Source organism: Crinia signifera, chromosome 2, assembly GCF_055691185.1.
Source record: "Crinia signifera chromosome 2, ASM5569118v1, whole genome shotgun sequence".
NCBI lineage: Eukaryota > Metazoa > Chordata > Amphibia > Anura > Myobatrachidae > Crinia > Crinia signifera.
In genome coordinates, this window is record NC_139218.1 from 368,183,520 (window position 1) to 368,206,717 (window position 23,198).

At 47.5% G+C, this 23,198-nt stretch overlaps 1 protein-coding gene across 2 annotated transcripts in view; it reads left to right on the forward strand.

Annotated features, from left to right (window-relative positions):
* LOC146058041 (polyunsaturated fatty acid lipoxygenase ALOX15B-like) overlaps positions 1 to 23,198 on the forward strand; it is a 60,835-nt gene that overhangs the window by 32,088 nt on the left and 5,549 nt on the right. Inside the window, exons 5-12 of one of the 2 annotated variants that reach the window (XM_083169999.1) lie at positions 4,731 to 4,834; positions 6,737 to 6,909; positions 7,053 to 7,199; positions 14,968 to 15,171; positions 18,785 to 18,871; positions 20,258 to 20,427; positions 20,659 to 20,780; positions 21,115 to 21,215. In XM_083169999.1, the coding sequence (XP_083026125.1) occupies positions 4,731 to 4,834; positions 6,737 to 6,909; positions 7,053 to 7,199; positions 14,968 to 15,171; positions 18,785 to 18,871; positions 20,258 to 20,427; positions 20,659 to 20,780; positions 21,115 to 21,215 (1,108 nt within the window). The remainder of the gene's footprint in view (positions 1 to 4,730; positions 4,835 to 6,736; positions 6,910 to 7,052; positions 7,200 to 14,967; positions 15,172 to 18,784; positions 18,872 to 20,257; positions 20,428 to 20,658; positions 20,781 to 21,114; positions 21,216 to 23,198) is intronic. The other variant, XM_083170000.1, reaches the window with a different exon arrangement.

The following is a 23,198-nucleotide window of genomic DNA, read 5'->3' on the forward strand; positions in this document are numbered from 1 at the left end:
TTAGCCGGTACAGTCTGTTAAAAAACGGTACTGTACCGGCTAAAACGGTACAGTTGGAGGGTATGCGATTCTACTGACTTCATTGTGCTCTTGTATATGTCTCCCCTTATGTATGGTTTTAAGGACGGTTTAACATATAAACACACCCCCCTCCCATTTTACCTAATCTGTTTTTTCTAAACAGACTATAACCTTCTATGTTAGCCTCCCACTCCTGTGATGCGTACCACCAAGTTTCGGTAATACTTATCAAAATCTTCCTCCATAAATAGGGTCTCTAGTTCCTCCATTTTACCAGTTAAACTTCTAGCATTCAGATAAAGGCATTTCAGATCTGGTTTTTCCTTTGCCCTTGTCATGTTGCCTGTTACAGTTGCAGAAGGTTCCTGAAACGATAAATCAGTATCATGGACTATATTTGTATTTGGCTGTGTGTATCTCATACACCTTTCATATACTTTGTTCCCTTCCCTTGCTTCCTCCACAATGTACTGTACAGTAGCTGTCTTTGCCTTCTATTCTACATTAATTTACTTACTACACGCTCCCCCCACCCACCTAGTTTAAAATCTCCCTCCTCGTTCAGGTGCAATCCGTTGCAGCAAAATAGATGGCACCTGACCGAGAAGTCCGCCCAATTTTCTAGGAACTCAGTACTTACCCATAACATGTCACCAGTACAGGAAGAGTACAAGGTGGGACCTAGGGGATAAGCAAAATATACAGGGTGGAAAAACTACTTCCAGTAGTATGCAATATTCCAGTTGCAGCAGGGGTGTAACTAGGACTTAGTGGGCCCCATAGCAAAATCCTGAGTGGACCCAGACCCCCACATTGGCTCAGTATACAGCATTGTGGTGGGCATCGCGGGTCCACCGCGATGTGTATTGAGCGATCGTGGTGAAGCCTGTCATTCACCAAAAAGCCAGGTCGTGCGTCTGTATGCCCCTAAAGGCAGGGTAAATCAAAGATAACAAAAAAAAATGTTGCTTATGACAATCCCATTGGCCGGAATCCCTCCTCCCCCCTGTCCTCTTCCTCCGGTGGTCGCACTGAATGTTGGGCATGACGTTATCATTCCTGATATTATCAGTGAGGAGCGTAGAGAGAGGTGAGGTTGTATAAGTAGGGGCCCCACTGCACCGCTTTGCCTGGGGGGGCCATAATGCTGTTATGATGGCCCTGAATTATACCTAATATTAGCTAAGTGGGAACAGATGCACAAAGAATCACATTACTCATGGAAATGTACTGATCTGGAGTCATAAATGCACATAATAGCACTAACTTAAGGCCTGATTCAGACCTAACCGCACCGCTGCAAATTTGCACGCCAGCGTTCAGTTAAACCACCTCCCGCCTTGCGCATGTATATGATCATTGTTGGACTGGATGTGTATGGCTACACATCCATGCCAGGGCCGTCTTTTCGTATGGGCTTAATGGGCACTTGCCCAGGGGCCCCAGGTGTATAAGGTCCCTTTTCTGATAGCTGAGGATCCCCTTTTTCCAGGGATACCAGAATTTTGAAAATCGGCCCTGGGGAACTGGAGATATCCAACTTCAAAGCAGCAGTCCACATTAACTTCTGCTAATTACTCATTTACTTCCCAGTCATATTTCTCAGGTTCTCTCTGACTTGGTTTTTCTGAGAGTATAGTCCAAAAGCTGGGACTCTCCCCTTTCTGTCAACACTAGCGGCTTGTCTCTATCTTTCTCAGAACCAGAGATATCAGCCTTCCAGCAGCCGGTCCCTGCTCCAGCTCCAAACGTCTGGTGTACAGTTCTATATTTTTGTCAATGGATTGCTCTGGCTCCTGATCCCCAAGTCCCCAGCACCTCCTGAAAGTTGGGACTCTAGGTTTTTATACTATTGAAGGCTAAGAAATCTATTTACAGATAATTGCCGATATCTGCAGTCAAACAAGCTGCCCTTCCACCGGAAAATGACGAATATTAAGCCCACTCCATTATCCAACCCTCCCCTGTGTATAAAACACCCCCTACCTCCCTGGAAGTCATTTACAAGGGACCCGTCATTCAGCTCAGTGCCCCCTTCCATACGTTAGTGTTCACCCTCCCACCACCTGTGCAGTAAAGGAGTAATTAGCAAAAGTTACTGCTCCAGGTCCTACATGTTGAATGGAAGATAGAGCACCCCCTGCCACCCGTGGGACATCAAAGCTGCTGCTAATAGCACCCCCCACCCATAGGAGGGGAGAATGGGTAAGGGCCCCAGTGCATTGCTTTACCCAGGGGCCCACACTGCTGTTAAGACGGCCCTGAAGGTGCCCCCCTGTCATTTTCTACTGGATCCGCCCCTGTATGAACATATACATATATATACACACATACATACAGTACAGCGGCACTCACAAGGTTGTGTAGGGAGGGGCCCCGCTGGACTGCTTTGCCCGGGGGCCCATAATGCTGTTAAGATGGCCCTGATCCATGCGCAGTCCAAAACTCATCGTAACAGAATCGCCATCGAATGATTTTTACACCCGGCACAAAACATTGCACGCACTGTGTAGCCCTGGACTTACTTGGCGATGCGATGGAAAAAGGCATATCCACCCTGGAGCTGAGGCACAGACTCCCCCCTTAAACGCTCAGGCTTGCCTAGCATTTTACCGGACACCCAGCGTTTTCCTCGGCAGGCCTGCGGTTTTCTTACCACTCCCACTAAAAGGCCGGATTCCACCCCCAGACGCCTACTTCCTGTCACCTTGCAAATGGCGTGCAAATAGAAATAGTTGCATGATTTCATCACATGATGGCCTTGAGCACGCTTTCTGCACACTGTGAGCAATAACAGCGGGCTCTTCTGGTTGATTCGCCTTGCGAATGCGAATGGTGGCTGGCCGCCACCTATTCGCAAGGCAAACTCGCATGCAGGGCAACGAATGGATGTTACACACAGAGGCGTAACTATAGCAGCCGCGGGGGGGGGCGCTGTGCATGTGTGGGCGCCGGGGTGCTGTGGTGCTATAGTTAGCCCCCTCCCGTCCGCCCATCTGCCGCCCGCCAATCCGCCGCCCGCAGCCTTACCTGACTTCACTGGTCCCGTCCCGGCTCCCTTGCTGGCTTCATTCTTCTGCTAGTGAGACAGACCGCAATAAAATGTCCGCCCTATATAGCAGACAGTTCTCTGAAACTGTCTGCTGTATGGGGGCGGACATTTTGTGTTGGTCCGTCTCACTAGCAGAAGAATGAAGCCAGCAAGGGAGCCGGGACGGGACCAGCAAGACAAGTAAGGCTGCGGGCGGGGGCTGCGGCGGGGGGCGCCCCCCATTAACGGCGGGGGGGGGCGCCCAATTCATAGTTACGCCACTGGTTACACAGTAACATCCATTTGCAGCCTGGTGAGATCCGCCCTCATCATTCGATGGTTGCCGACCATCAAATAATGATGAAGGCTTACACATATATATGGTTTCCTCAGAGCAACCTTTCAGATGCATGTCTGCTTGGAGGAAAGTAGGCCCGCCCCCCGCCTGTCCGTCATGCCTCATTAGCATTCTCATGGGAACGCCCATATGGTGATGAGGCAACAAGTGCATGCACATACACGAAATGAGCATGCGCATTGAAGAAACATCGGTCCCCGTGCAAACAAGCTGCACTTGCCGACGGACCTGAATAAGGTCCATAGTGTATCGATAATCGTTGACATGTGAATTTGCAGCCACGCCATGAATCAAGTCATTAGTCATCCAGGACATGCCATAATGATCTTTCATTCAGGAAAATTTTAATATCAGGGAATTTTAATATCGATGTAAAATAAAAGCAAACTGTCTACTGTATCTCATCTTGACATTCCACTCTCCTGTTACTTCTTCCCAGTTGGTCTACTGTATATTGGTTGAATTCATGGTAGAAGTAAATATTTCAGGCATCTGTCCATACATGAGTGCTTATGGATATTTAACACAATCTTAGGTACTTGTGTAATAGCACGGCGCCCGGCTACGCTATGCTGTCAGCGTAGCCCGACGGCTGCCTAGCGTAGTTAGCATAGTGACTCTGTGGCAGCCTGGCTCTGTCTGTCTGCTCCTGCATCTCAGTAATTATTGCGGCAGGGTACGGCAACCCTGCCCGTGTCCACAAGTGCGTCTTATGCACAATAAAGGAGGCATTTGCCAGTGCTCCATGTTACATACTGACAAATGCTTCCTTTTCAAACCCCCACTATCCACGGCAGCCCGAAGCGTGGCGAGCGCAGCGAGTCTCGTGAGGGGACGCGTTACACATCCCCCCGACTTGTTCATACCCCCACTATCCACGTTGGTGTGGAGATGATCTCATGAAGTGTGGCGAGTACAGCGTGCCACCGAGCCTGAAGCGTGGTGAGGGGACTCGAGGGGAGGCGGCATGCATGTGAAGTAATCCGAGTCCCCTCGCGGGGCACGCCATGCTTCGGGCTCAGTGGCTCGCTGCACTCGCCACACTTTATAAAATCAACTGCACGTCATCGTGGATAGTGGGGGTATGAACTGACTCCTGTCTGCAACAAGTTAAACACTGTGACAGGTTCTGCAGCTATTACGCAGTCACTGACGGGGACGCTGACTCTCTGGCCTCGGGAACACTACGCTACTTCTCACTGACTACGCTATCTACGCTGGCCGCGCGAATACTACGCTGATTCTGATAGCGCTGCTACGCTAACTGCATAATGGGTGCCGTGCTAATACACAAGTACCCAATCTTATTCTCTCTTACAGGGATATTGAAATGTTGATGGAAGGTTTTGGAACCTGTAGGGCTCAGTGGACTGATATAGAAGACATCAAAGTGATATTTTCCGTTTATAAGTCGCAACATTCGGGTATGTGTAGATTTCTTGACTTTTGTGCCTCTACTTCTATGCATTGTGAGGAAATAAAAGCCTAGCCCATCCTCAGCCAAATATGCGTATCCATTTACTTAAACACCATCCCAAGAATAATACATGTAACGTACCATTTAAGGAATTGGTATGGAATCCTAACGGTCGGAATCCCGGCGGTCATGATCCCGACTGCGGAAATCCCGACACAGCAGGCCCGGTGCCTTGCTACGCTCGGCACACAAATTTATTCTCCCTCTATGGGTGTCGTGGATACCCACAGAGGGACAAAGTGCTGGGAAAATGACTGCATCTCCATATAATAGGCCTAATTCAGCATGTATCACAATTTTTTTTCTAATGGACTAAACCATATGCACTGCAGGTGGGGCAGATGTAACATGTGTAGAGAGAATTTCATTTTGGTGCGGTGTGTTATCTAATTCCGTGCGGTCTGTTATCTAATTTGCAGTGTAAAAATAAAGCGGACAATGTTTACTCTGCACAGAAACAAAAGCACTCACCCAAAGTCTGAGTACACACAAGGGTGACCTCTCCCCTCAGAGAAGTCACCCACGATCCCCCCCTTGAGCCTCTCGGGACCTTCCAGGGCGGCAGGATTGCATGCGATATATTGCATTGGGTTCCTTTTGCATGCAAAATATTGCATGCGATCCCAGCCAAGCCGGCCCGGCATGGAAGCAATCGCACTGATTCCCCATTCCTGATGTAATTGATCGCCGCAATCACATTGATAAACTACCAGCCAATCAGCTCCTAACTGCCATGCTAAAAGGCTGGGTTTGAAAAATTACAGGTAGGAGCTGATTGGCTGCTTGTTTATCACTCTCCATTTTATCACTTTATGAAGCTTAGTTCGTCTGATAAGTGATAACCTAACAGCCACCCATCTCCTAACTGTCATTTTTCAAACCCAGGGTGGGACGCACTAACATCAGCCGCCCCTTACCGCCCCTCCGCCGCTACTGCATCGATACTAATTGCATATGCTCTAACATATGTGATTATTATCACATAGGGCAGCACTTGCTATAAGAGCTGTCCTTTCCAAAGCAGTCGGCGGGGGGTGAGCCGGTCCTACCAGTGTGCAGGTTTTCCTGCATAACAAAATGCGTTAAAATAACCTGATAACGGGGTTTTTACTGAATTTTTGTGATAGTGCATTTCACCCCAGTGGCGGAAGTTCGTCCCAGTTGCCCGGAGGCAAGATAAATATTGGTGCCCCCCCCCAACACACACACACCATCTTATATAAATATACTGTATGTATGCATGTGTGTATGTATGTTATGGATAATATGTTTAGAATAAAGAGTGTGACGTCTATGGTCCTGCTAGGAGGAGGAGTCAGCCACAGAAGCCATATCAACTGGTTTCAATTAGCTAATTCAAACTCACAGGGGAGGAGAGGTACCCCCTTGGGAGCAGGAGCCTGGCGGCAGATGACTCCATTGCCTCCCAGAGTTCTGCCTCTCTCTCACCCCGTCTGTAATAAGGAGCTGATTGGCTGGCAGTTTATCACTCTTTACTTAATCACTTAAATCTGGCCTTGATTAATGATTAAGGGTCAGATTTATTAAGCTTGGAGAAGAGATAAAGATAAACTGGAGATAAAGCGGAGAAAAGGTAAAAGGAGATAAAGCACCAGCCAATCAACTCCCAACTGTCTTTTTCAAACACAGCTGATTGGCTGGTGCTTTATCTCCTTTTACCTTTTCTCCGCTTTATCTCCAGTTTATCTCTTCTCCAAGCTTAATAAATCTGCCCCTAAATGTCTCTAATATAGTGACATTATCTATAGTCTTAACATGAAAGAATTCACATAGCTCCTACACCTACACTGTGACTGATCTGCAGGTTCCTGATGTCTTATATCCACAGATGCGGTGGCTGAGTTATGGAAGGAGGATCACTTCTTTGGTAGCCAATATCTGACTGGACCTAACCCTATACTCATCAAGAAATGCTCCAAAATTCCTGAGAACTTCCCAGTTAGTGACAACATGGTGGCTGCATCTCTGGGGTCCTCCACCAGTCTTCAGAATGAACTAGAGGTGGGGAACTAGAGGAAAGGGGGTTTAAACTAATGCAAATATCATATAACATACTACCTATCTATATTAACATATAAGAAACCTAAGTCAATACCCATCATGACCGTTATATGTTGTAATAAATTGCTGCTTGTGTCTTGCAGACAGGCAATCTCTTCCTGGCAGATTACAAGATTCTGCAGGGGGTACCAGCCAATAAATCTGTTAATGGAAAGCAACAATATATCGCTGCCCCTATGTGTCTACTGTGGAGTAATCCTCAAGGCCAGCTTCTCCCAATAGCCATCCAGGCAAGTCCTTGTTTATGTTGTTAAGAATACTTCCTTTAGCTCATTATCTCTCCAAAGGTTTATTCTCAAATTAAATGTGCACTTTGATTACTGTACATACTTGTCACTAAATAGCAGAAGATATCGGTGTTATCATTATTCTTGTATAAAGTATGCCTAATCTATTAATTGTTAACAGGAATATGGATACAGATGTGGATAAAGCTTCCAGGGCACTGGTACATTGCCCAGGTGTCCGCCGCTGCTTCATCTGTTGCCGCTGCTGCGGGGTCGCCTCGGCGGGGTGCCGGCGCCTGGAGAAGGGCGGCCCGGACACTTACGCCAGGCAATACAGGCCCCTGGAGTGTCATGTCCACCCGGCCGGGTCGTGTGACTTCCCCCCGGCCGGGGGATGCTGTTAGGGAACAGGCTGTGTCACCCGGCGGTTGTCTAGCAACCAGGGGATGCCGGGTGGTCCAACCCGCCGGGGTTCACAGTCTGGTCACGTAAGTGCTCCAGTGGAGCCTGGTTCTATTACTTTGTTACGGTGGGCAAGCTGCCCTTTATCCTTGGTTCTGGTTTTGGTCCAGCTCTCCCAGGTATGGAGAGGCCCACGGTTGTGGGTTCACGCCTGTTTTGGGGTACCGTCAGTGTCAGTGTATCCAGTATTTGTTTTGGCATGTTTTTGTTTGGTGGCACCCCGGTCCATTGGTAACTGTTGTCTGTGACTGGGTCACACTCCCTGTCTTTGGCCTGGTGCCGGCTCTGCCCACCACCACTTCACGCACGTACCCCCCACGTAACAGTACTAAATATTTTAATCTGTAATGGTCAATAGAAGCACAGCGCATCACCATGCAGATGGTATTGCAGTTCAGTTCATAACTCTAGGTTAGGGTTGCAGACTGCTCTTGCAGTGGCGGAACTTGTGGGCAGTGAGCCCAGGCCCAAAAATATAATTTGGACCTCTGTCCTCCACCCCAGCCCAAGTTCACAATATGCAATACGGCAGTGGGTGGCAGGGAAAGGCAGAGGGTGGCAGGGGGAGGCAGTGTGACAGGAAACATTTATGGATGACCGAATGATGGTGACAGGGGCAGAAGTGGACTTGCTGCACCAATGGTAGTTCCACCACTGTGCTCATGGCACTAGCATATCTAGACAGGGGTAAAGCCAGGATTTCTGTCACATGGGGTCAGCCCATTGTCAACCTTCCATCATCCAAGGTAGATAGTCTCCTCCCAATATCAGTGGTTTAACTATATATTGGGTGCCCCCCACCATAAATTTCAGCCGCCCCCCCTTAAAATAAAGCCCACCGCCTGCCTTCAACCCCCAACACTACTGCTTACCCCTCTGCTCACCACCGGGACTCGCAGATCTACTTGTCTCTTGTCTGTGGCCCCGGTTCTCCTCCTAACAGGCTTCTGTTAATGAAAATGACCCTCAGAAAATGGCTGCCCCTGGCAGAAGACCATTTTTGAGGATGCTCGAGGAGGCCGCCACCTCCTCTAGCATCCTCAAAAAGTGTCTGCTGTAAAGAGACGGCCATATTGTGTGGGTCATTTTCATTAACAGAAGCCTGCCAGGAGGAGAATGGAGGCAGCTAGCAGAGGGCCCAGCAGCAGTGCAGCGCCTGATACCCCCGCCGGCCCCCACAGCGTCTATTCCTGCAGCCAGAGGGCGGCCATTTTGTTATGGACATTTTGTCATAAGGAGACAGGAGGAGCGCCAGGACGCAGACTAGTAGATCTGTGGTCATAGGTGTGCTCAGCCCATTTTATAAGGGGGTTCACAATTGGAGGGGCATGTCTATCACCACCTACTGGGTGTGTCTATAACCGCCTACTGGGCATCAATGCAAATGAAATTATATTAAATAAAGTGTACAGTATTGGCAGGCACTCACGCAGATGATTTAATTGTATATAACAAAGCAGTGATATCAGATAGCCCCATACACATCTAGGCAATATTGGTCACATATAAGGGCTTTCTGAGTGATCGTGTGACCAATATCGCCTAGTGTGTACACTATACTTCGTTAATGACCCTCTCCCATGTTCAGACAAGGGAGTCCTCATTAATGATGGTCATGCTGCAGCATGACCATCTCTCCCACCTGCTGTCGGTCCTCTTGCGGCCAACATCATCAAGTTTGTATGCACTTGCAGATGCTGACCCCCTCCCCCCAATTCGGCGTTGGCAGGGGTCAGCAAATGTGAATAAGGTTTTAAAGTACCAACCAATTACAACCTTAGTGCATCAAGCAGTAAGTTTGTTACAATATATTCCCCCCTTGGCCCTCATTCTGCTAACGCACAGTGACTGCTGCAGCAGCTCCTAACCACCACAGTAAATTCAGTCAGTAATACCAGGACCGGATTAAGCTCTGTGGGTCCCTGGACAACAAATTTGTGGGGGCCCCCACAGATCACGCCGACGATGCCCCCCCGCGCCCCCCCGATCACTCTGATGATGCCCCCCCCCATGCAGACATCAGCGGTAGGCGTAGCAGGGCAGACAGGAGAAGGCGGCCGCAGCTGCAATAGGACTGGTGACTGGTGAGGTCTGAGGGATAACTCTGGTGCAGGTATTGTGCGGTGTGGCATGCGCAGGGTGACGGTCAGAGGTCACGCGGCGCAGGTCGGACTGCCTATACCCGCTTCAGACTGTGGGACGGCGATCGGGAACTCCTGGGCAGCATCTGAGCACTCGCTCAGATGCTGCCCGGCATCATTCGGCGCCGGGACTGTGGGGGCCCCCTGATGTGTGGGGGCCTATGTCTGCAGTCCCGACACCCGGCCATACAGTACAGACGCGGCGGCGGGATAAAGCATTTAGCGGCAGAGTAACAATAGCCCCCACAGATCCCGGCACCCACGCTTAATCGGCATGGTCTGCGGCACTATTGTTACACCATTGCACATGGGATTGGAGGTTTTCTGAACATGAGGAGATTATCACTAGCAAAGTACCTGTGCACAGGAAGTACTTTTAAAAGAGAGAGCACCCAATCCCAAAAGTGCCTATCAAATGATTAAATGGTGTGCAGCTGCGTTGCTGCACACCCTGAGGCAAACACCTGCTCAATCAGCTGCCCAGCAATAAGGGAGCGGCGCCTGACACTAGAGTCCCATTCGCTAAGCGCTCAGGGGCTCCCCAGCTCTGCGGTGTCTGTGCTGTCAGATGTTGGATGGGCGCCGCCAGCCGCTATACTCGGAAGAGCAGCGCTGTGTGTTTTCACGGGGGAGGACGCCATTTTGTAAAAAAAAATATTTATTTAATTATATTGGTACTTGTTTCCTAGCACAGCGCCCATCGTACTTGATTGCATACCTTAAGTTAAGATAATTGCCGGCAATAAGAAAATCGCGTTGATCGCATCCATCGCATAGGGCTCAATGTTAAATGAGCTTTCAATGTTAAAATCGCGTTGATCGCGTCCATCGCATGCCATTATAATGGCATGCGATGCGATCGACGTGATCACCGCAATTTTACATAGGGAACAATGGGAAATGGGCCAACGGGCCCAATTTCTCATTGTATATGCACCCTATTGGTTTTGAAGTATGTGAAATGTCCCCCCCATTGTTAACGCCAACCCACGATGAACGCCAACCCGAAGCGTGGCGAGCGCAGCGAGCCCGCGAGGGGTGGCGGTACACATCCTCCGACCTTTTCATACCCCCACTATCCACATCGGCGTGGAGTTGATTTTATAAAGTGTGGCGAGCCCGAAGCGTGGCGAGCGGCCGCGTATACCTGTGAAGTTATGCGCGTCCCCTCGCGGGCCTCGCTGCGCTCCCCACACTTTATGAAATCAACTCCACGCCGACTTGGATAGTGGAGGTATGAAAAGGTCGGAGGATGCGTACCGCCGCCCATCGCGGGCTCGCTGCGCTCGCCACGCTTCGGGTTGGCATCAATAGTGGGGTGGCGTTAACAATGAAAGGGCATTTCAACCATGGAATTTCAACCATTTAACATTGAGTCCAATGTAAAAATAGCGTCGATCGCGTCGATCGCATCGCATGCGATTTGGTTGCATGCAATGCGATCGATGCAATTTTTTCGGCTGCGACCAATGCAATCAAAATCGCGGGCGCTGTGCTAGGAAACAAGTACCATTATTCTTTCTTTTTACATTGCAGCCTGCATGGATCTGACTGATATGATAAATTAGGAATCACCATTCAACTGAATGATAAATCTTACTCGTATTCTTCCGATGGCGTATGCATTCATATTTCTGTTTAGGAATACAAATATGTCTGTCTAATAAGAATGGGCGTATTTTGGGAATTGTAAATACATGTAGGCAGTCATATTTCTATACGACTATATTTCTAATTGCCTATTTCAGGCGTATTCTTGTTACTAAATTTCCCCCATTGTGGATTGACATATTGGGGGAAATTTACTAATATGAAAAACCTAGTTTTTCGTATTAGTATTTTCCCTACGACTGCATACGACTGTTTCAGTCGTATGCAAAGTCTTGTTCCGGAGGGGAATGTACAAAGCAGTCAGATACGACTGCTTTGTAACCCTCCGATGGTGTAACCATTCGTATAAGCTGGCCTGATATACGGCTGCTAATCTGAATTCGTACTGGCAGTCTGCACGGATCAGTCAGATCCGTGCAGGCTGCAAGGTGTAAAAAAAATAGAAAATTAAATACATTTAAAAAAAAAACGGCGTGGGGTCCCCCCACAGCTGTAACCAGCACCAGGCTGAAGGAGCCGGGGCCGGTAATTAAAAATCAGGAAACCCGACAAATAGGGGTTCCCCGATTTTTAACAACCAGCCCCAGGCTCCAGGTCCCCGGGCTGGTTCCCAAAATACGGGGGACAAAATGAGTAGGGGTCCCCCGTATTTTAAGAACCAGCCCCAGGCACAACCAGCCAGCAGGGTAATGTCACAGCCGGGGGACACTTATTATATAAGGTCCCGTGGCCAAAACATTAACCCCCTTACCGGTCAGCCTGGCCAGGGGCCCTGGGGGAGTGGGGACCCCCCCAATGAAGGGGTCCCCCCCTCCAGGACTTACCTGACCAGGCTGAAGCCTGGTTCTGTCCCCGGTGACCCCGGAGCGGTGGTCACTGGGCTGATTAAAGTGTAAAAAAAAGAATAAACTATTGTCTAATACTGGGGAACTAGGAGTCCCAGCAAGCCTCCCCCGCAAGCTGGGACTTGGAGAACCACAAGTGCCAGCCTGCGGGGCATTAAAGGGCCCGCTGGGTCTTGTAGTTCCACAGTATTAAAAATAGTAAAATAAAACACACTGACACACACTTAAAATAAAACTTTAATACATCCAAAGCCCATACATACTGATACTTACCTATCTTCAGCCCGTAGGTAGCCCTGGTCCTGATGTCCTGGTCTTCTGGTCCTGTGTCGTCTTCTGGCTCCATGTCGACCGTCGCTGTCGCCGTTGCCGTCCGGGTCCGACGAAATCCATGGAGGAACCTATGGAAGGAAACTATACTCACCTGTCCTAGGGCGACATAGTCCAAGGGGGTCTTGGCAAAAAAACAAACCGAGAAGCCGAACCAGATGAACAGCTGAGCCGCATGGTACTTTGTGTACATCGTGCGGCTCCGCCCCCGAATGCCGCTATTGGCCGCCTTGCGGCCTAGCGGCTCCTGATTGGCCGCTAGGCCGCAAGGCGGCCAATAGCGGCATTCGGAGGCGGAGCCGCACGATGTACACAGAGTACCGTGCGGCTCAGCTGTTCGTCTGGTTCGGCTTCTCGGTTTGTTCTTTTGCCAAGACCCCCTTGGACTACGTCGCCCTGGGACAGGTGAGTATAGTTTCCTTCCATAGGTTCCTCCATGGATTTCGTCGGACCCGGACAGCAACGGCGACAGCGACGGTCGACATGGAGCCAGAAGACGACACAGGACCAGAAGACCAGGACATCAGGACCAGGGCTACCTACGGGCTGAAGATAGGTAAGTATCAGTATGTTTGGACTTTGGATGTATTAAAGTTTTATTTTAAGTGTGTGTCAGTGTGTTTTATTTAACTATTTTTAATACTGTGGAACTACAAGACCCAGCGGGCCCTTTAATGCCCCGCAGGCTGGGACTTGTGGTTCTCCAAGTCCCAGCTTGCGGGGGAGGCTTGCTGGGACTCCTAGTTCCCCAGTATTAGACAATAGTTTATTCTTTTTTTTACACTTTAATCAGCCCGGTGACCACCGCTTCAGGGTCACCGGGGAAAGCACCAGGATTCAGCCTGGTCAGGTAAGTCCTGGAGGGGGGGGACCCCTTCATTGGGGGGGTCCCCACTCCCCCAGGGCCCCTGGCCAGGCTGACCGGTCAGGGGGTTAATGTTTTGGCCGCGGGACCTTATATAATAAGTGTCCCCCGGCTGTGACATTACCCTGCTGGCTGGTTGTGCCTGGGGCTGGTTCTTAAAATACGGGGGACCCCTACTCATTTTGTCCCCCGTATTTTGGGAACCAGCCCCGGACCTGGAGCCTGGGGCTGGTTGTTAAAAATCGGGGAACCCCTATTTGTCGGGTTCCCTGATTTTTAATTACCGGCCCCGGCTCCTTCAGCCTGGTGCTGGTTACAGCTGTGGGGGGGACCCCACGCTGTTTTTTATTTAATTTTTCTATTTTTTTTACACTGAAGCCTGCACAGATCTGACTTAAAGCAAATACGACAGGGAAAGCAAGGTGTATTTTCCTGTAGCTGCTTCTATAACTACTATACTTACTTATATAACTACTATACTTACCTCTATAACTACTATACATACTTTTATAACTACTATACCTAAGTATGTCTATGACTACTATACCTACCTCTATAACTACTATAGCTGCTTCTATAACTAATATACTTACTTATATAACTACTATACCTACTTCTAAAACTACTATACCTACCTCTATAACTACTATAGCTGCTTCTATAACTACTATACCTACCTCTATAACTACTGTACCTATCTCTATAACTACTATAGCTGCTTCTATAACTACCTCTATAACTACTATACCTACCTCTATAACTGCTATACCTACTTTTATAACTACTATACCTAAGTACGTCTATGACTACTATACCTACCTCTATAACTACTATAGCTGCTTCTATAACTACTATACTTACTTATATAACTACTATACTTACCTCTATAACTACTATACCTACTTTTATAACTACTATACCTAAGTACGTCTATGACTACTATACCTACCTCTATAACTACTATAGCTGCTTCTATAACTAATATACTTACTTATATAACTACTATACCTACTTCTAAAACTACTATACCTACCTCTATAACTACTATAGCTGCTTCTATAACTACTATACTTACTTATATAACTACTATACATACTTCTATAACTACTATAGCTGCTTCTATAATTACTATACCTACCTCTATAAGTACTGTACCTATCTCTATAACTACTATACCTACCTCTATAACTACTATACCTACTTTTATAACTACTACTGTATACCTAAGTATGTCTATAACTACTATACCTACCTCTATAACTACTATACTTACTTATATAACTACTATACATACCTCTATAACTACTATACCTACAGTACCTCTAAAACTACTATACCTACCTCTATAACTACTATAGCTGCTTCTATAACTACTATACCTACTTATATTACTACTATACCTACCTCTATAACTACTTTACCTACCTCTATAACTTCTATACCTACCTCTATAACTACTATACCTACCTCTATAACTACTATACCTACCTCTATAACTACTATACCTACCTCTACAGTTGGTCCAAACCCCAGGAGGGAATGCTCCAATCTTCCTGCCCAGTGACTCTGAATGTGACTGGTTACTGGCCAAGATGTGGGTTCGCAATTCTGAGATCCAGGTGCATCAAGTGATCACTCACCTTCTCCGTACTCATCTCTTTGCTGAGGTCTTCAATATTGCAACCACCAGACAACTTCCAATGGGCCACCCAGTGTACAAGGTGAGATGATATATGTGTAAACCATTGCCGCCAGTATTGTTTTATTCAGTTTGCAATGCAATGGGCACTGGGGTCGTATCCCAGTATCTTGAAATGTATTAAAGGACAATATGACCGAATAACAAAGAGGTCTCAAGTGGTCATTTTTGGTCAGGTGTAACCTGTCTAAATGAGACTAAGAAGAAGCCCATTAAGCTGCTTGCAGCACTTTATCATATGTGATCTTTAGCAATGGCACCTCCTGTCTGCATACCATCTCCTGCCTGCAAATCTCCTCCTGCCTGCGGATTAACCGCTAGTCAACAAAGTGTATCCCAGGGGCCCGCATTGATAAGTATTGTGCCGGCATTTCAAACACTTAATTTATTCCTATTTCTTTGATGTCCCTTACTCCCGATCACTGTTGTCAGTATCGGTCGGGAGGCCCAAAGAACCCCTTCCTTCCAGCATCTCCGTCCCCTGCCGAACCCGGCGTCTATGCCCCCTCCACTCTCTACCGGTGCCCGAAGTCTGTACCCTCCTCGACAGTGCCGCTGCCCAACATCAGTGTCTCCTTTCCCATCCCCTCTCTCTCCCAACCCGATATCTCCGTGCTACCCCTTTCCCCTGTGGCTTCATGCGTGTGTGTGTCTCGGCCCCTCCTTCTCTCTCCTGACCCAGTATCTGTGCCTCCCCCCACCTCAACCACTGCTCAGCATCTGGGACTCCTTTTTAACCCCTCTCCCACCCAATCTGGCATTTGTGCCCCTCTGCGGCTGCCCAAAGTGTGTGTGTGTTTCCCCTCTCTCTCACCCAACCCGGTGTCTGTGGCCCCCTCCTCTTCTGCTGCACCTGTGTCTTCTTCAGGGCTATCGGGACAGAACATATTCAAAGACTGAAGCTGTGGAGGTTGACATATGCTGCACAAATAAAGGTCTTAGTGTTCCCCTGCCACTGTGCAGTGCTGGCTGGGGGCCAGGATGATGCCCTGCATCACACTATCCCCTCCCTACCGCCTCACATCTCTCTCCCCTCCCTAACTACTGACTTGTGTTCCTCTCCTCTCCCTACCGTCCCGCATCTCTCTCCCCTCCCTAACTACTGACTTGTGTTCCTCTCCCCTCCCTACCGTCCCGCATCTCTCTCCCCTCCCTAACTACTGACTTGTGTCCATCTCCTCTCCCTGCCATCCCGCATCTCTCTCCCCTCCCTAATTACTGACTTATGTCCCTCTCCCCTCCCTACTGCCCTGCATCTCTCTCCCCTCCATACCTACTGATTGTGTCCTTCTCCCCTCCTACCGCCTCACATCTCTCTCCCCTCCCTAACTACTGACTTGTGTCCCTCTCCCCTCCCTACCGTCCCGCATCTCTCTCCCCTCCATACCTACTGATTGTGTCCCTCTCCCCTCCTACGGCCTCACATCTCTCTCCCCTCCCTAACTACTGACTTGTGTCCCTCTCCCCTCCCTACCGTCCCGCATCTCTCTCCCCTCCATACCTACTGATTGTGTCCTTCTCCCCTCCTACCGCCTCACATCTCTCTCCCCTCCCTAACTACTGACCTGTGTCCCTCTCCTCTCCCTACCATCCCGCATCTCTCTCCCCTCCATACCTACTGATTGTGTCCCTCTCCCCTCCTACGGCCTCACATCTCTCTCCCCTCCCTAACTACTGACTTGTGTCCCTCTCCCCTCCCTACCGTCCCGCATCTCTATCCCCTCCCTAACTACTGACTTATATCCATCTCCTATCACTACCATCCCGCATCTCTCTCTCCCCTCCCTTCCTACTGACTTATGTCCCTCTCCCCTCCCTACTGCCCTGCATTTCTCCTTGCTCTCCCTACCAACTGACTTGTGTCCTGGCGCTCCAAGTACTTTACTGTTCCCAATAGTAGTTCATGTGGAATAAAGTATGAAGGTAAAGAATGGTCAAAAACTGGACCAAAAAACATTGTGACCGCATGTTGACCGTTTCATATGTCAACCATTACCATGTTGACACTTTGCTTGTGTGTATCCCAAGAATGCCAGTGTTGACATAGCGGGCCTACTTCTGAAAAGAATGCAAGTTGCATGCAATGCCAATGTTCATAAAGTTAAATACAGTATGTTGCCCATGTGAAAACATTCTAAAGGGAAAAAAACAAAAGGCACATGTACAGTATAACAGTGGTGCAGTCGGGACTGATGGCATCAGACATGGGACAGAAAAGTACTGGGTGTTACTGGGCAGTAACTGAGATGTGCCTAGAAGTGAATGCAAAATAAGTATCCTGCATGGTCATGTTATGGGAGTGTCACAGGGGCAAGTCAGTGAACGAGGCTCTGTTCCCAGGTGGACAGCTGCCGCCATAGGAGGCCATAGTCAGCTGATGAAAGTGCATCTAGCATACAGCTGGAGCACATGCTGAGTGTGAGTATTGGAGCACTGATGGCTGTGTCTGAAGAATTACAGGTGGTACTAGAGCATGCAGAGACACAGGAATAGGGTGTGTCAGTGCACATTCAGAATAGATGCAAGCTTATATACCAGAGGAAAGGCGTACATTAATATTTGCGTATACTTGCAGCCTGAGGCAACAAATGCAAGAGCAAGTGCAGCTGCAACTATCCCTGAACCAGGCACAGTGTCACTCTCCCATAGAGAACATCACCAAAAAAATAATGGAGACCAGGAATTGGGTAAAATGTATTAAAAGGACCAAAAGAACTAAAGAGAACCGATTGCTTATTAAGCACTGAGGAAACATAAACCACTGAAGGGTTCTTTGATGCTGTCACTTTAAGTAGCATGTTGTAGTAACCATGAGATCTGATGAGGTAACTAGCCAATGGGTGTACAGGGGTGGAAATTACAGGCTATGAGAGGACAGGGAGTCAGGTGATCAGCCTCCTTGTGAAGTTTTCCCCTCCCTCCCATCCCTATTTTCCTATTCTCGGCGGCGGTAAAGAATGATCCTTGTTTATATGCCGTAGTATGCAGATAGTGGGTGCGCTCTCCCGACATTGATATGTCATTAGCCCATGCTTCTGGACAGGAGATGGCTTACATGACCTGCACGGGTGGCTTGTGAAGGGAGAGTTGATCACCAGCGTTGTGTGAATTGTGTGTGGTGATGTTACCACTTTCCCCTGACCGTTCTTTAGTGCCACCATATATATATAGTCAGGTCATAGTTGTCCATCAATAATAATAATACATTTGATTTCATTTTGAAATGCCAGCACTTGTGTCCGTGTCTCATTTTAAGTGTTAAGATGATAAGTTTTAGGTTAATAAAGGTTAAGTTTTTTTAAAGTGTACTCATAAGGATACCCAATGCTGAGTTTATGGTATATATTTATGGTATTATATTATATTATCAAGGGCAAAAACAAGGTATAAACAGTCACCTACTCTTCTGGGACTGCGGGAGACTTAAAAAAAAATGTAAAGCCTTTCGTAGGAGGGTAGGCAAGTATGGGTATAATTTCTGTAAATACTGCATACTGTGACAAGTGTCAAAATAAAACAAATGTGCACACGACACCATAACCTTTTTGCATTAAATGGATTACACTGTATCTCATCATATACTTACTAAGGTCTAGATCAAACATGATGCTATAATCAATATTTCTTTCCCCCAGCTAATTACACCACATGTACGCTACACGCTTGAGATCAATACTATTGCCAGAACTAGTCTATTTGGTCCTGGGGCTTTCTTTGACGAGGTAAGGTTATATAAAAAGTTGTTACAGACAGCAGTAGAATGTTTTGGATAGGAGTGGAGTTTGACTTGACCCACCAATAACAGTGGTGGATGCAGGAGGCTTCTGAATAAGCAGGACCCCTCCCCCCCTCCTCCCCTGATGGAACAGGTGTTTTTCCTGCACTCACAGGTGCCCCACACAGCACAGAAGCTCCCTCAGTAAACAGGAGAACAGTGATGGGTCTCTGTCTGCCAGCCAGTCACTGTTGTTTGAGGTGGGTTAAGTTTGAGGATACCCTGTTGGGTGGATTCCCAGAAAAGTACTTCAACAAATAGCTTAAATATAAAATATGAAATGATATATACTTATCTATGGTTGTTTAATGAATTCAGCAGATGTAATACAGCAATCACATCAGAAAACTCAGGAGCCCCGCCCTCTGCATATAGAGGCTGAGTTATATTTTTGATATTCCAGGCACTTCTGCAGTCAGTGTTTACTTCCAGACATTATTTATTATTTATTTATTATTTATTACCAGTGTCTTATATAGCGCACACATATTCCGCATCGCTTTAAAGAGAATATTTTCAACAATCACATCAGTGCCTGCCCCAGTGGAACTTACAATATATATTCCTTACATGCACACACAGGCATTCTAGGGTTAATTTTGTAGGAGCCAATTAACCTACAGTATATTTTTGGAATGAGGCTATCTAACACTAACAGAATCCAGCTTACGGTATATAGCTTGCAGAATTCCAAAGTCCAAATTGTAAAAAACGGTAGGGGCAGTGTTGCCTCAATTTTGAATGTTCAAAATAACATCTAAATACAATGGTATGGTGGATGATATAGATTTACGACACAGAGAACAATATTCTCCCAGGATTAAGAAGCAAGGACTAAAAACACTTGACTTGTTTGGTCTCATATAAACCAGACAACGACCCTTGTCAAATTTTGGTAAAACATTGAACAGAAATATAATTGAATTGTCAGCATACAACCTGACATATGTAATAATTAACAACTGTCTCAGCCTAAGTATGTGTATTATAAGTAATCTGTAGCTGATGCAAAACAGACAAAACAAATTCAAATCAAACAGTGCAACTAAATTTTTTTCATCACTCCTGATACAACTGTCCAGCACCAGTCACTGATCAGTGGCAGTAGGCAATGTCTGTTTCGGCTGAAATTGCTTCCTTTCTGGCATCAGGAGATGGCTATCTGGGAGATGCATGCAGCTTTTCCTACCCTCTTGTGTTATGTATGTATATACCACTAACACAGACCCCATACATGTCTTGCATTTGCCCCTGTTTATAATATCACAGCCAAGTACAGGCAGCATCATTTGCCAAGACGCATTTCCAACAACACCTTTTGTCTTTTATCCAGGCTATGGCTACTGGAAATGGAGGGGTCCCAATACTACTGAAAAATGGAATGTATGAGGTCACTTACACCAGCCTCTGTCTCCCTGAAGACATCCAGGCAAGAGGAGTGGAGACCATCCCCAATTACCTGTACAGGGATGATGGGATGAAGATCTGGTTGGCTGTGGAGAGGTAGAGATCTGTTATACTGGCAGAGCATTGCAATACTACAGTTGCTCATCCAGAGAGAAACATTCACTGTCTACATAAGTGTCAGAACTGTGTGCGTTTGTGTGTGTCAGAGAAATCGTACTGTACCCCCTAAACCAGTGGTTCCCAAACTGTGCCGTGGCACCCTGGGGTACTATAACAACAAAAAATATATGCCTATATATTGTTTATATATCTACTGTCTTCATACAGCTTTGTGTCCAACATTGTTCACTATTACTATAAGACTGATGAAGAAGTCAGTGGAGACCCCGAACTTCAGGCCTGGGTGGCAGAGATCTTTAAAGAAGGGTTCTTGGAGAACAAATCTTCAGGTACAAAATGAATCAGTCATCAGCAAATCAGAGATACACACAAATCTGTTATGGGGATGACTTGTCATTTATTTTATATTGTAACTGTGCATCCTTTGTGTGGCTTACATACAACTCTGGACAGCTAGGGGCACTAGGGGGGCTCATGCCATGGGAGCTGCATGTGATACCCATACATGTATGTAGGAAGGGGAGGAGGGAGATGGCATTTACCCAAATTGCACCAGGTTAAGAAAATCCTAGCTTCAGCACTGCCCTGCCAAACCTAGATAGACTGGTTAAGTGCACTAGAGGCCTAGACTTCTAATGAAGAGTATCCTACTCCCTGCCATAGGGATCCCATCTTCCTTGGAGACCAAAGCCTCTCTGATCAAGTACCTGACCGTGGTGATATTCACATGTTCTGCCCAGCATTCAGCTGTCAACAGTGGTCAGGTGAGATCATTTCATTTCACTGCACACTACTACAGTATACTACAGTAACTACTTGATGTATGTAATGTTTTCTGGTGAGTGTTTACTACACACATCCAATGGCAATTTGATGCTATAGGAAAATCACTGACAGCCAACATATATATAGAATATGAATAGGGTTATGCATTGCACAACATTACGGCTTTTTTCCATTACAGTAAATGTGGATGTTGGATTGAAGAGTGATGAGCGTATTAGAACAGTCATATGCTGGGTCACATTGGTCTTTCTCTCGCTTAGCCCCCTCTCTCGCTCACCCCATCTCTCTCATTTTGGTATATAGTTAACCCACTCGTATCAGGTCCACCATTACATTTCATTGCTTACTGCAGCGGGAGCAATTAGAGGAGGGGTTTGGGGCACGCCACTCCCACTTTGCAGAGACAGGACAGACCTTAGTGGATTAGAAATGAACGCTGACATTGAAAATTCTGCTGCATGTGTGAGTGAAGTAGACTTGCTCAGGTTCAAAGTACATTGGGCGGGATGCAGTAACATCCGCACCCCCAATTCGCCGCCCATCGCCGGCTACCGCCCCCAGAGATAATTATCGCATATGCACTAACATATGCGATAATTATTGCAAAGGACTGCTCTTGCGTTAAGAGCTGTCCTTTGTGTTGCGCTGGCAATGTGCAGTGGGTCCCCGGCGGCTCTCCAGCAGCTCCCACTCCCTCCAGTACCCGGCTGCTGAGGATGATGCTGGTCGTGGGGGCTGTTAGACGGGCTCTCCCCCCCACACCCAGAAGAGGATGTATAGTGCAGGGAGGAGGTGGTCACTGGTCCAGGCAGCACTGTGCTGCCCGGACAAAGGTGAGGAGGGGGGGGGTCATCGGGGGTCCAAGGGGAAGTCGGCAGGGGTCCAAGGGGGGTTGGTGGGTGTCCTTGCGGACCAACGGTGGTAGCGTTGAGATGCCCATAGGCTTCTATGGGGTATCGCCAGCTTTTGCTGGCAGTACCCCCTGCAGTGAAAATCCAGCATGCGGGTTTTCCTGCATGTGAAAACGTGGTAAAAATCCAGATAATGGGGTTTTTACTGCATTTTTCATTTAGTGCAGAACAGTGTCAGGATCCAACTCAAATTACATAGTTACATAGTAGGTGAGGCTGAATAAAGACTTGTGTCCATCGAGTTCAACATAGTTATGCGTATATTATTATGTTTTTGAACAAATTCATTGGATAAGGTTTTTGCTGGGTTTGTTGGCTTTGGGACGCAGTCACTTTATCCAGCAATAGCAATAGTCCCTTAATGCGTATCTCACAGGTTAGCAGATAACATACTGTGGGCAGGATTCTCTAAAATCTGCAGCCCTCTTCGCCGGCCACCGCATTTCTAATGACCGCATATTCTCTAAAATATGCGGTCATTAACGCAAGGGACAGCTCTTGCGGTAAGAGCTGTCCCTTGCGATGCGGCGCCGTTGCTGGACTTCCGGGTCTATGACCCGGGAGTTCGTCTGCGCATGCGCAGACTGACGCGCCGGCCGCAGGGCATGCTGGGAGGGATCCGTGACGGATCCCTCACACACCGCTGCGGTAAGAAGCCCATAGGCTTCTGCAGGGAACCGCCAGCTTTTGCTGGCGATTCCCTCCGCAGCGGTGACACTGCGGAGGGAGGTTAGAGAATACAGAAATGCGGTAAAAACCCAGATAACGGGGTTTTTACCGCATTTCTGTAATAGAGAATCTCGCCCTATAGCTGGTTGGCTTTAAGACACAGTCACGTTGTCCAGAAATAGCAATATGCCCTTTACAGCATAGCATACAGATTATTGGGTATTCATGTAACATATGCTGGTTGGCTTTAAGACACAGTGGGGTATATTTATTAAGATGGGATGTTGCTATGGGTTACCAATCACATTCCATCTTTTATCGTCTAGAAGGTGCTAAATAAATAAGTACAATCTGATTGGTTGTTATGGGCATCCCATTTTA